Genomic DNA, 13,922 nt, shown 5'->3' on the forward strand with positions numbered 1-13,922 from the left:
CGCCAACCAGGAAAGCCTGGTCTACCCTCCTCACCTGCTGAGTCTCCAAGTCAGATAAGTCTCATAGCCAGAGACTGTATAAACAGAGAAAAGCAAGCTGGACCCAGCGGATAGCAGACAGGGCTGCAGAGGTCTAGGAAGACTGGCAGTTAAATCTGAGTGTCAGGCAGATGGGGGGAAGGGGGGGACTGCAGAGGCACAGAGACTGGCAGTTAAATCTGAGTGAGTGGGGGGGGGGGGGGGGAGGAGACTGCAGAGGTGCAGAGAGACTGGCAGTAAAATCTGAGTGTCAGGCAGGCAGCAAATGAAACCAGACAGACATTTATTTTGCATTTGATTTCACTGGCTCAAATGTCTAAATGCCAGAACAATCCACTTCCTCTCTTCAAGGCTCTTCCTCTGAAGCGTATCAACCTGACCACGCATGGCACACGCTGGGCCTGGCGCCTGGCCCTCCATGGCTGGGGGGTGGGGAGGGGCTTGCCCCCAGGGCCTGGCACCCAGCCAACTCGGGATGGCCACAGCCCAGTCCCGTGGCATCAGACACGGGGTGGTCTCCCAAGGCGCCTCCTGTCTCTTGCAGGGCAGGGCTCTGATGGGCAGCCACAGGCCCACGCTTCATGCCCACCGCAGGACCCCCAACCCCGGCTGGCCTGAGCCCAAGCCCTGCCTTTTATTTTTATCATCCAGATCTAGCTTCCAAGGGCTCCAAAACATCCTCGCCACATCTGGACACGAGAGCAGCAGCTGTTTAGGGGCTGCCTTCTGCGCTCGGAGAGAATGACTAATGTGTCTTTCAGTTTCTTTGTATTTCTCTTCAAGAGTTGCTTGACCCGACATCTTTGTGTCTGCTCTATACAATGAAAATACAAACTAAATGAGAATAGAAAAAAATAATTAAAGCATTCAATTGTACAAATTACAAATCTGTTCCAAAATATACTTACATTAAATAAAATACGCATTTCAGTAAGATCTACAGTGAATGGCAATGCATTCTGGGAAGCTTCACATCTAGGCAGGGCCAACCTTCGTGGAGGAAGCTAAGAGAATGTGCATCCAATCTCAGTTTGCAGCGGGTTTCTTATTGCCAATCTGCGAGTTACACTGAACACATCATTACATCACTTGTGCAGGGGGACCGGTTCGGTTGGGGAGGGGAAGCAAGCGCTAGCCTCAGGGTTGAGCTCAGGACAACTTCTGAGAAGTCTCGCGGCAGCCTAGACAGCACAGCTTCAGGAGTAAACATGGTAAGGGAAGCAGACAACTCTCTAGAGGCCCAAAGGCTTTCTTGCTGTATTTGTGTTCATCCGCCATCTACAGCTGGCGTCAGGAGGACGGTCTTCTTCGGGACAACATGGTCACAGGCCTGGGGCGATCCCGTGGGCAGAGGGAGCGTGAGGACGGGAGCAGGGCTACCTCGTGCTGTTCCACATTAGACACGAGCTGTGACACAGTCCACGGGCCTGCAATCCTCTCCTCCTATCATCTGGCGTAACGCTTGATGTAGTCGTCCACTTTACTCCGGAAGTCCTCCTGTGGAGGGAGAGGGTGGGAGAGGGAGTGAGGGCTCCGTGCAAGGACTGGTGCGTCACCACGGGGGGACAGAGTGACCGGAGACGGCTGGGTCCAGTGTCACATGCCCGCGACTCCACTGCGAGCGTAGGCGACGGGCGGGGCGGGCGGCGGAGGCTCCTTCGCACCCCTTCTCCTCCCTCACTGGGCAAGCGTGGAAGGAATGCCCAGGGACCCGAGGCTTCTGACTACAGAGACCCCGCTTTCCAATCTGGCTTCCCCGGACCCTGCCTGGACCCTGCCCATGTGCCGTGTGCCGCTGCCCCAGCCCAGGCAGCCACGGCCCCCGTCTGGGAGAAGGACTTGTGTCTTACAGCTCCGACCTCGCGCAGACCACCCAGAGGCCAGCCAGGCCACAGACAGCAGGGACCCGCGACTCCACCAGACCAGTAGGGGAGGAAAGTTCTGGAGGCCAGGAGGCACATGATCACAGGACTGAGCCTGAGCGTCTGGAGCTCCCGATCCTCTCACTGTGCAGCCGCCCCACAGGGAGCGGCTCAGGCAGCCGTCAGTCCTTCTGGGCCACAGCCCCCACCTGCTGGCCGTGTCCACTCGGCCCACGCCCCACCGTGGAGGCGCAGGCCGGGCTCAGGGCCGGGGGCTGCTCTGCTGGGTGGAGCCCACGTGCCAAGGCCTCTGCCAGCTCTGCCTCAGGCACGCCTCCTGCCACCCTGAGTTAACGCAGACCCTGCCGAACTCGGATCCGTGCTGGGTTTGCAAGCTGGGGGGGGGGGGGGGGCGGGGGGGGGCTGCAGTGGGGGGGGCACTGTGTACGAAAGTTCCCACACAAGCTGTTCACCCACAAGGAGGGAGGTGTGTGTGTGTGTGTGTGTGTGTGTGTGTGTGTGTGTGTGTGTTGAACAGGGGTTGGGCTTTATGGAAACCAACTGCCCTGCAGCAAAATATCCAAAGGTCACATCCACAGCCTCCAGGCAGGCAGTCCCGCCTGCTCACAGGAGCCAGCACTACAGCTCAGGCCACAGAGCACACACCTGGCAGACCTGAGCTGATGGGAAGCGGCCTGCGCAGCTCAGTTGGTGAAGCCCAGCTCCCAAGCCACAGGACTCGGCGTGTTCCGCCCTCTGCCCTCACTTCCGCTCATACTGCCAGGGCCACACAGGTTCCCTGATCGCTTTTCTTCTTTTCCTTCTCCTCCTCTGCTGCTTCTTCTGCATTGTTCATACTAGTGTTTGAACCCAGGGCCTGGTGCTTGCCAGGCTGGCAATCTACTAGGTAAGCCATGCTTCTGGCTCTACTTTTTGCTAGTTATTTTGGAAATGGAGTCTGAGACTCTTCTGCCCAGGCTGGTCTTGAATAATGAACCTTCATGTCTCAGCCACCTAAGTAGCTAGGATCAGAGGTGTGAGCCGCTGGTGCCTGCTGTTTGCCTACTTATTTTTATTTTTGCCAGTATCAGTATTTGAGTCAGGGCCTTGAGTTTGCTTGTTTTGCTGGCACTCTATCCTTTGAGCCATGCTGCTAGCTCTGCTTTTTGCCGGTTATTTTGGAGATGGAGTCTTGTGGACTTTTCTGTCTGGGTTGTTTTCAAACCTCCAGCTTCTAGAGCTCTGCTTCCTGAGTAGAATCACAGGCATGAGCATTTTCTACCCTGTTTGTCTTCTTGAAATAGGCATTTTACTGGAGACACCTCGTACTCACTTGAAGTTAGCAAGACAGAGCTCTGCACACAGCATGTGTGAAAGTGGCTGGCTGTGCACAGGCTCATCCTCCAGCACACTCTGAAACATTCGATAAAACCCAAGCAGTCCCATATGAGAGTGGCTGGCTCCAAGAGCCAAGTTACTGGCAGCGAATGCATGTCTAAATAATGGCCTACAATCTGTGCAGATTCAGAAGGCAGAGCGCCAGTGTCTGTCCCCAGGGAGGGCACAGAAGCCTGGTGGCATTCAAGGGGCTTCTCCCGCAGCCCAGCGGAGAAAGCACACACCAAAAGCTGCTCAAACAGCTGCATCCTCTCTGGCCCAGAGACTCCTCTAGAACAAATGCACCAGGATTGAAGGGTGCACCTACAAGAGGTATTTGCGGAATTACTGTGTGTAGCTGGAAGTCATCCTGTGGGAAAAACCTGAATGCTCATCACGAAGCGAAGGGCTGATGAATGAGTGGACCTTAGCACTGACTCTGGAGGAAAGGTCAGCAACCGTCATGAAAAAGGGAACTGAAGATCCAGAGGATTGCACAGGAGGCCAGACGCCACACTTCCCTCCCAGCTCCCTGGACCACTGTGTGGGGTTGGTTTGGTGTATCTGCAGGGCTGGGGACAGAGCCAGGTGTCTCACACACGCTGTGACAAGCACAGTGGCCTGTGAGCTGCACGGCCAGCCCTCTGCTACTGTTTATAAGGCAGATGAATAATTGCCTCGTTTCAGTTACTCAGCTGCGTTTTACGAGAAGCACTTCTCTGACTGACGTTCAGAGCACACCACCCCTGGAGCACGTGTGTGCAGCTGCTTAAAGGCCTGGCTCCCCAACGAGCCCGCTGCTCACTCACCTTGTCTCGCAGGTGGTGCTCTGCAGCTTCGATGTTCAGTGGGTCATCAAAGTTCAGAAGATCCTTTAAAAAGAGAAACCCAGGTAAGCCCAGGAAGAACACCCATTTCCGGCTAAGTTTTCACTTTACAAAAGGCAACAACAGAAATTGTGGTTCCTCTCAGAATGTAAGTGACTTTGCTGTAAGCGAGAGTACTGCCGGCATGTTTTCAGAGTGGAAGGGAGAGTTATGACTAGAGAGGCCAGGAATGGTTTACAAGTCTCTATCCAAGTTCTGGTGGCGCTGCAGCACAGCAGCCACCCGACTGGATGCCATTGTTGATACTTGGGGTACTTCCAAATAAGTCTCATCAAAGCAAGACTTTCTCTCCCCTGTGAGCACTCCACACTTTGCACTTGGGTGTGCTCTCTTCTGGTCTTGACTGGCTCTCCCCATCTTCTGACTCCCTTCACAGATGTCACACACAGCCCCTGGGGGTTCGTCAGGGCAGCACCTCGAGGCAGGGCGCCTCGACCCCGTCCCCCTCGGGGGGCCACCCCTGCCTGCCTGCCCGTCCTGCTGGACAGCCAGGCCCGTAGGACTTGTGTCTGCAGGGTGCGAATGTCTTCAGTGGTGGCGCTGCGATGCCTGCAGGCAACCCTGCTCTCCTGCGGAAACCTCACTACCTCCGGGCACTGGAGTCCGCCACTTGGGAGGACACTCAGGTGGGACGGACATCACAGACACAGCAAAGACAAACTAAATCTCTGTGCTCATTCACAGTCAGAAAAGTCTCACGGCAACTCTTAGAAATTGGCAAAGTCACCAAGTACAGCACCATGGCTCACACCTGTCATCCCAGCTACCGGGAAGCTAGGCCTGGAGGATCAAGGTACACGGCAGCCTAGACACAAGAAGTTTAAAGACTCCATCTCCAATTAACCAGCAAAATGCTGGACTGGAGGTGTGGCTCAAGTGATAGAGCACCAGCCCTGAGCAATGAAGCTGAGAGGCCCTGAGTTCCAGTCCTGATACCATGCAATACCTAGCATAGCTCACACGACTTTATGTTCCTTATCTTCTTTACCATATGCCTGCCCTCAAGTGGACATATGGATTGCAATACCCACTGCAGACGTAACTGAACCTCTGACTTGCCCTAGGGATTGGTAAGCTTTGGGGCACCAGACGCCTCCAAACAAAACAGAATCCAAGAAGCCCAGAGTCCACCTCTCCCCAGTCATCCACCAGTAGCCAGGGGGGGTCAAAGCCCACGCATGGCTGTGGAGAAAGCTGGGGTGCACAGCCGGGCTCTGGAAGGCTCCTCCACCATGCTGCTGACACGGCTGGCCCTCAGGGACAAACAGAGGCCACCCAGGCTCAGCAGGGCAGAGCGGTGGCTGCTGGCTCTGCCCTGGGACATCCAGACTCACTCCACCCATCAGCCCAGGCCCGCAAACCCACACCAAACCAAGCTACCGCCACCACCACCTCCCCCCCATCCCCCTGGCATCCACCCTGGGGCCGGGAGGGCCAGAAGCCACTGAAGTGTGGCTTTCTTGGCTGGTGGGCAGGTGCCGCCCAGACAGTCCAAATGACAACGCAAAGGCAGAGACTCCGGTTAGCCCCGCACTCAGGGAGGGAGAGGGAGAGGCGTCTCCCAGGAACTGCAGGGCAGGCAGGCTTTCTGATTCACGGACAGCTCCCTGAAGCTTAGTTCTTTAAAAACTCTCAGCTGGGTGGCCAGTGGCTCTCACCACCCCCCCACACCTGTCCTCCTAGCCACTCAGAGAGGCTGAGATGTGAGGACTGCAGTTGGAAGCCAACCCAGGCAGGAAAGTCTGCGAAACTCTTACCTCCCACCAACCACCAAAAAGCCAGAAATAGAGCTGTGGCTCAAATGGTAGAGTATCAGCACGCAAAAAAGCTCAAACAACCAAAAAAAAAAAAAACAACCTCTCACCAAAGTAATAGCCCCTTCCTGCCCTACAGAGCCTGGTACAGAACAACCCTGAGGCTTCACAGGACCCTTGGCCGCACCCAGGGCATAGGCCGGTGGGCAGCTGGCGGGGCATAAGCGGGGTTCTGCACCCCCCCCCCCCCCCCCCCCGGTCATCCACAGTGCTGACGGCAAGGACGGTGTGGCCCCGGTTTACACCTCAGGTGATGTTCAAACCGTCAGCCAGGAAAACCAAGAGAACCTTGGGATTTTGATCGACATACTTACAGTAAATAAAGAGTTTAATCCCCAAACAACATCCTGAAATAAGAAAGAAAACAATTTTCAGCTTCCCGTGGACTCAGCCCATGGCCAGAAACACGGCACCGCGCAGCCTGACGCGTCCTCAGCACAGCCGCTCTTCTCCAGACAGGAACTGAAAACCGCTTTCCTTCAAGGACAACACCCCAGGAAGCTCAGGAAAGGTGACCGGTGGGACCCTGGCGGACCCTCCAGCCCCCGGGGGAGGGGGCAGGCAGTGAGAGCCCCTTCCCTCCCCCCGGGCCACAGACTTTGGAAAAGCACCTGTAGAACAAAGCCTGCTGGCTAGGCGCTGACTGCTCTCGTCCATCATCCTAGCCACTCAGGAGGCTGAGACTGAGGACTGCAGTTCAAAACCAGCCCGGGCAGAACCGTCATCTCCAATTATCTACCAAAAAGAAACAAAAACAAAAACTACAAAGCCAGAGTTGTGGCTCAAGTGGTAGAGTGCTAGCCTTGAGCAAAAGAAGCGCAGAGACCTGAGCTCAAGCCCCAGGATGGGTACCAAAAAACAAATTAAAAATTACAGAAAAACAAAAATAAAGCAAACTTGCTATTTGTAATGTCAACTGCATTTGGGGGGGCGCTGTAGATAAGCTAACTACGCCCCCAAGTCTTCTAGTTTTGCTCCAGTTACCTCAAAAACCAAGGGATGGACAACATTTCCAGGACTGAAAACTTCATTAAAACAAAATGTGTCATTCCATCACAGCTGGCCCCGCTCCATCGCCGTCCTGTCCCCTCCGTGGCTGCTCCTCGCTCCTCCGTATTCTCAGCTAGTGGTTAACTGTTCTGTTTCCTCCCATCATCCGCCCCTCCATTCATCCACACACCCGGCTCCGGCCCAGGGCTCAGTCTGGTGGGGGCTGGGCAGATGGGGGGGCGGGGCTCAGGCTCACACACAGCCCTCCGCGCTGGGGGCAAAGGCTGGAGGGAGGCCAGAGAGGGTAGCGTGCGGAGGCCTGCGGGGGTGCAGCAGAGGGCTGCGGGAGGGGAGCGCCTTCTGGGCAGAGGGTGGCGCTGAGGGCATGGGGAGAAGCGGAAGAGTCGGGGCGGGCTGCCCCTGTGGCAGAGACCTCAGCCCACGCGGGTCTCACATGGTCAGCACATTCTGACCCTGGACACGGGCCCACAGGTTTCATGCACTGTTTTCCCAAGATGCCTGTTTGGTGACAGTCCTTCAGAGAGGGTCAGAGCACAGCTAGCTGCGCGCGCTCTCGCGCTGTCTCCTGGAGGGTGTTTAGCCCTGGCCAACAGCCCTCATCCAACCAGGTCTGGACGGGCCCAAGCTCGGCTGAGCGGCCCCGGGTGGCAGGTGCTGGGGAGACAAGGGCCAAGGGTGTGCCTGGCCACCTGTGTGGGCATGCCTGGCGTGGGCACACTGCCCTCCCAGGAGTCTGCTTGCCTGAGAAAGAGGGGGACTCGGTGCCAGAGATGCCGCTTACCTTGAGCGTTCTGGTGGGAGCCCAGCCGGTGCCATCGATAGAATGCTCTCTCAGCAAACTGAAACAGACACAAGAATGCCCCGGGTCTCATGTGTGCGGCAGGGCGCTTCAAACCCTGCGCGGTCCCCGAGGGCTCCGCGGTGTCCGAGTCTTTGTTTATGAACAGGGGAGATGTAGTTCTGAAACTGACTTCTCCTCGGTGTTTCTGTTCCCTGTCTGCTTGAAGACGGGCTTCCCCACCTCACCTCCGAGGGAGGTGCACGCACGGCGTGATCTGTTATTTTACTTCGTTGTTGTGCAGACACCCTTTCTTGTGATGTGGGTGTTTTAAGCAAGTCCGGCCACAGTGGAAATGACAAGAGCACTGACTGGCTTGGAGCGGTGGGGAGGTGGGGAGGGAGCTGGGCGAATGGTTCACCCGAGCTTTGGCTGAGCTTCCTCTGAGCCACCTCGGAGGGATTCCTTGGAGGGTTCCTGGTTCATTTTAGTGCCCAGTTTTTCAAAAAACACAAGGTGAAAGGAGGAGCAGAAAGGTGCAATGCCTACATGCCTCTGATCATATAAAATAGTATTTATCAAAATGAAAAGCCCAACTCAAGAGGAGCTGGACACTGGGTGGCTCTGGCCGGTGAGCCTGGCTGCTCAGAAGGCTGAGATCGGAGGATCATGGCTTGAGGTTCAGGCAGACAAACCCCAGAGACTTATCTCCAATTAACCAGCAAAAAGCCAGAAATGGGGGTGTGGTTCAACTAGTAGAGTGCCACTGAGCCCTGAGCACAGAAGCTGCGTCCAAGTAGGAATGAAAAGAAAAAAAGAAAGGGAAGGGGGAAAAAAAAAACCAAAAGGGAGACCATTAGCAGATAAATGCACAGCTTGGAGAGAACGTGGCCACAGAGGAGCGGTGTGTGCTTCTCCCACTCCTCATGTTGGGCCTGGACACTTGGCCTCCAGGGAAACAGAGCTCTAGACTGCAGGGGGGCGGGGGAGGGGTGCTACTCCAACTTTACCAAAGTGGCCAGGCCTCATGAGTGCAGGCCACGCCCACACAGTGCTCACCGCGCAGGAGGGAGGGACACTCACCTCAGACATATCTCCCCTGTCTCTGTGATGTTAGGGTGCCAGATCTTGGTCAGACATTTCACTTTGGGAGGCTGCAACAGAGAGGGGTCAGGATGAGTGTCTGTGTGCAGAGGGCCTTTACACTGCACACACACACACACACACACACACACGTGTCTGTGCACGGAGGGCCTTTACACTGCGTGCGTACGTACACACACACGCGCACACACACACACACGTGTCTGTGCACGGAGGGCCTTTACACTGCGTGCGTACGTACACACACACACACACACACACACGTGTCTGTGCATGGAGGGCCTTTACACTGCGTGCGTACGTACACACACACACACACACACACGCACACACACACACACACACACGAGTCTCCACTCCATCTACTCACCACCTGCACAGAGCACATGTGCACACCACGCCTGTAAACACACCTTAAGTGCACCTCTACAAGGCGTGACAAGACCTGGCCACAGGCTGTGACCTGGCAGGGCTCTAAAGAGGCCCACAGCACCCAGCCCCAAACTCCAACCAGAGGGCTGGGAAGGTGGCTCAGTGGTAGAGTGCTTGCCTTGCATGCATGAGGCCCTGGGTTCGATTCCTCAGCACCACATAAGCAAAAAGCCAGAAGTGGCACTGTGGCTCAAATGGTAGAGCACTACCCTTGAGCTGAAAAGCTGAGGGACAGTACCCAGGCCCAGAGTTCAGGCCCAAGACTGGACACACACACACAAAAAAAAATGTCTCCAAACTCCAACCAGACAGCTTTGTATGAAAAGCTACTGTACCACGCTGGCCACGAGCGCCCCTCATGAGGCTAGGCCCTGTCCATGGCTGGACATCTGTGTACATATTAGCATGGTCCACACGGGGACCTATGTCTGGGGTGTTCAGAGTTGGCCCTGCCCAGCTCAGACCCTGGATTACAGATTCCATCATGAATTGAATATGAGAAAAGCGATGCTAGGCCAAGTTTAATCCCTGGTACCTCTCAAGCCAAAAAAAGGTAATCCATACTCTTTTAGGGAGACAACAAAAGTGAAATATACACTGATTTATAGTTTATGTAAAATTATAGCGAACAGTATAAGTTCATAATGATGTAAGCTATATAATTACATAACTACAGGTAAATATCACTACATACAGAAATGGCTCTTCATCTTCGAGGTCTTTTGGACGTGATATACCATCCTACTCCATGCAGAGTGCCCTGGCTCTCCCCTCGCAGGTGTGTGTGCCGTGTGCATCCACACGGTCGTCCTTTCAGACAGCCCTGGGGGTCCCACGGCTGCCCTACTTCCTCCACTGAAGACCTGCCATGGCCATGGGCCTGCCCACTTGCTCACACCCTGTAGGGAGGCCTCCGCGGGGCGCCCTCCAGAGCAACAGGGTCAGAGGCCCTGGCTGACGGTGCAGGGGACCTTCAGAATGGCCACCGCACGCCTACGTGCAGCCCACGGGGACCTCAGCGAGATACCCTGGGTCGGCACAGGGGTCACAGCCAGTCCTGCCAGCAGGTCGCGTGTGGGATGGGGCGACCTCATCTTGTTGGCAAGTCCATCGGCCCGGGCCAAAATCTTCCCTGAGCTGCCAAAGGGAGTCAGGGCACAGCGTGCTCCGGTGCCCGGGTGGAGTGAGGAGGTGGGCTACAGGCTTCCCAGGCTCCTCAGCAGCCCGAGGCCGTCTGGTAATTCTGCATGCTCCATAAATGTGGTTAAAATAGCCAAATGGTCCTTGGCAGAGGAAAGTTTCCTTCCTCTTGCCTTCGACATGACGCACAAAGGTGAGCATGCTCGGATACTTAGTAAGTCTGGAACTTTACATTCTGTATGCCTAGCGGTTTCCAGAAACCAAAAACCGGCCCCCAAACTCTTCATCTCAACCTTAAACCAACCTTCCCAGCTGCCTCTGTGAGGCGTCTTGGTTTGTCATCTGGGGAGGATGTAAAGTCTCAGTGTTAGGTGGCTGGCTGGCTAGACACCTGACAGGCGCACTTTCTTGTCTTTATTAAAACAATTATTTTCTTTTTCTTAGATTGCCAACAATTCCTCATCTCTGAAAAGAACTTTTAGTATAGCAGCCCAATAGAAATCCATTTCATAGGTCGATCTGGCTTAAGCTGGGCATGGTGTCCAAACCTGTGATCTTAGCTACTTGGCAGCTCTGACAGGATTGACGCTCAAGGCCAGACTAGGCAAACTTGCACCTGTAGCTGGGCGCAGTGGCATGAGCCTGCTGCCTGGGGGAAGGTGGGATCACGGTTGTGGGCCAGCCCAGGCAGAAAAATTCCCAAGACCCCACTCATTCCAAGAGCAAGAGGCTGTGGTCATGGCAGGAGGCCTAAGACAGGCAGCAGATCCCAGCAAAAGGTAAGAAGGTAAAACAGGTCCAGAGGTGTGGTTTAGTGGTAAAGAGCCTACCTTGAAAGTGGAAGGCCTGGAATTCAAACCCTAGTACTACCAGAGGGGTGGGGGGTGGGGGGGAGGGAGAGATTTGGCTTCAAGTAAAAGAGAGTTGCAGGGCTGGGAAGGTGGCTCAGTGGTAGAGTGCTTGCCTAGCATGCATGAAGCCTTGGGTTCAATTCCTCAGTACCACATAGTCAGAAAAAGTCAGAAATGGTGCTATGGCTCAAGTGGTAGAGTGCTAGCCTTAAGCAAAAGAAGCTCAGGAACAGTGCCCAGGCCTTGAGTTCAAGCCCCAGGACTTGGGGGGGAGGAGAAGAGGGAAGGAGAGGGAGAGAGAGGGAGAAAGAGGGAGAGAGAGGGGGAGGGGAGAGGGGGGAGAGGGAGAGGGGGAGAGAGAGAGAGAGAGAGGGAGAGGGAGAGAGAGAGGGAGAGGGAGAGGGAGAGGGAGAGGGAGAGGGAGAGAGAGAGAGAGAGAGAGCTGCAGTCACTGAACTGTACCCTGGTGTTTGGTGCCAACAGTCAGCAGAGCACAGCAATGGCATCCTCAGGCTTTGCTCAACATAGACCACCAGATTTTTCTGTTCCATTTGATAGGCTGAGAGGGTTAGAAAGCATCAGGAGTCTCCCCCCTTCTCCCTCCTCCCCCACCCCTCTCTCTCTCTCTCACACACACGCACACACATACACACACACCTCTCACTGTACACACACGGTGTACACAGTAAACACCGGGGGAGAGCTGTCCAGCTCCTGGGCGAACCCCGGCCTCTGACCCCACTCAGGAGGGTGGCGCTGCTCAGGAGCTTCAGTGGTTTCTCAATCCCAAGTCAAAAGTACTTAACAGCACCCCCAAATCTGAGCTGCTTTTCCCTCACCCTGATTCCTCTCTTGTGACCCCACAGGTGGCAAATCCCACAGCTGTGACCCCAGCGGCTCAGAGCCTGTGCCCCGGAGCACAATGCTCTCCCCAGATTCAGAGCTGACTCAACTCCTCCTCAAAAGCTGAACCACCCCGGCAACCTTCCCAATGTGACCACCGCCTTTCCTTCTCTGATGGACAGGAGTCCACTAGCTTCAGACCATCTGCCAGTCCGTCTCTCCTTCACTATTCCCTCCCCACCTCTAAAGCACCGACCAAACCCGGAACCTCAGCTCCGGGGAGGATGCCTTGCATGAACACGAGTCGTCGCTGTGTTCGCAAGCTCTACAGCAGCACACTGTGAAGTGCTGATCTTGAACAACGTGCCCCATACTTAGCAAAACGACCTGGCACGGAGCACTCATCCCCACTTGCCGAGGAAATGAATTTCTGTTCTGAAACCCCAGCTGCTCCCAGGGGCGGCAGGGGAGCACGGAGACTTGGGAGCACGGAGACTTGGGAGCACGGAGACTTGGGAGCACGGAGACTTGGTGCCCAGTCCCCAAGAGGGCCCAGCCCCCTCCCTGGCAAGCACCCCACCTGGGCTGGGGAGACAAGGCTCAAGCGGAGACTACTCACCACCATGTTGTATGCATCAGGAACTTCAGTTTCAAACTGAAATTTTCCACCCTGGTAGTAACCCTCATCTATTAAAAACACACAAAAAAAATCCTTTAAATAGACAAACAAAAAAGGGACAGAAGGCAAACACTAAGTTAGGGTTTGCAAACAAAGAGAATTAGACTAGGGCTGTAGAGCTGGGGGGGGGGGGGGGGGGGTCAGTCCTGCCCTGGGCGGGGCGGGGCACAGGGTATGTCCTGGGCTCTCCCTTGCCCTGGGCCCTTCCTATCCTCCATGAGGTGAGGGGCTCCACCACACCTTCCCCACGATACACTGAAACCTACGGAAAAAAGTGAACCTCCCCTACCTTACAGAGTTCCACCAGTAACAAGAACACTAACCCGTGCGTATGTCTAACTCTTATACATGCACCTGGATTTGTGACCGTCCAAAGACAGTGAGTGACAGCCCACTGTTCTCCCAGGTGCTGAGGAGGGATCCTCACACCAATTTGGACACGAGACACAGAACCTCAGAACCTTCACACGAGGCTTCTTAGCTCTGCAGGTGGTGAAGTCCACTCTGCACGGCCACCACAGCTCACGGGGGCCTCGTGAGCCTGCTCTGCCCCTCACCAGAGACCAGCTTCCCTCCACACACGCGGCCCATCGCAGGGCCCAGGCTCTGTCCTTCCAGGAATGACCGCTGCCCACAGTAGACACAGCGCTAACATCAGACTACTCCAGAACCTTCCATCCTTTCTCCTTGGTATTCTCTCTGGTTAGCTTTCCATTCCACTGAAGAAATAAGATTCCAACTCTCTGCCTGTGTCAAAGATGCCAGACCATTCTCTCTGCTGTCCCTCAGCTGGAACCGTATCTGTAAGTCCTGGTTTGCGGTCTCCATGGACTATAGCAAGCTTTGTCCGTTTGTGCCCTAACAAGTGAGGAGCATCAACCGTAACCAGGACAGCAGTCACGGGCTGACTCTGCCCGCCGTGCTCTCATTTACACACCTGTTCTTGCTCTTACTTCAAAGGTGATGTAGGGAGGGCTGCAGTTGCCTAAGTCAGGTAATGGGCACATTTCTTTTTGGACCACGTCACCCCTTCCTGTGTTCTCTCCCAGTTTTTCCCTCCCATCCTCACCCACAAGGTGTACTGTTCCTTTCAACACAGTGTCTA

At 55.2% G+C, this 13,922-nt stretch overlaps 1 protein-coding gene across 3 annotated transcripts in view; it reads right to left on the reverse strand.

Moving 5' to 3' along the window:
* Nucleotides 1-790: 790 nt before the first annotated feature.
* Ube2f (ubiquitin conjugating enzyme E2 F (putative)) overlaps nt 791-13,922 on the reverse strand; it is a 38,768-nt gene continuing 25,636 nt past the window's right edge. The window contains exons 5-11 of one of the 3 annotated variants that reach the window (XR_006151346.1): nt 12,758-12,825; nt 8,852-8,922; nt 7,772-7,829; nt 6,294-6,326; nt 4,088-4,150; nt 948-1,536; nt 791-853 (exon numbers count right to left, since the gene is read on the reverse strand). Coding sequence is in view for 1 of the 3 variants with exons in the window: in XM_042702355.1 (XP_042558289.1) it covers nt 1,486-1,536; nt 4,088-4,150; nt 6,294-6,326; nt 7,772-7,829; nt 8,852-8,922; nt 12,758-12,825 (344 nt within the window). In the remaining 2 variants the exon portion in view is untranslated. Of the gene's footprint in view, nt 1,537-4,087; nt 4,151-6,293; nt 6,327-7,771; nt 7,830-8,851; nt 8,923-12,757; nt 12,826-13,922 lie in introns of all 3 variants that reach the window. The other 2 variants (XR_006151347.1, XM_042702355.1) reach the window with 2 other exon arrangements.

This window comes from Dipodomys spectabilis, unplaced genomic scaffold (assembly GCF_019054845.1).
Source record: "Dipodomys spectabilis isolate Male_0828 unplaced genomic scaffold, ASM1905484v1 ptg000321l, whole genome shotgun sequence".
Classification (NCBI taxonomy): domain Eukaryota; kingdom Metazoa; phylum Chordata; class Mammalia; order Rodentia; family Heteromyidae; genus Dipodomys; species Dipodomys spectabilis.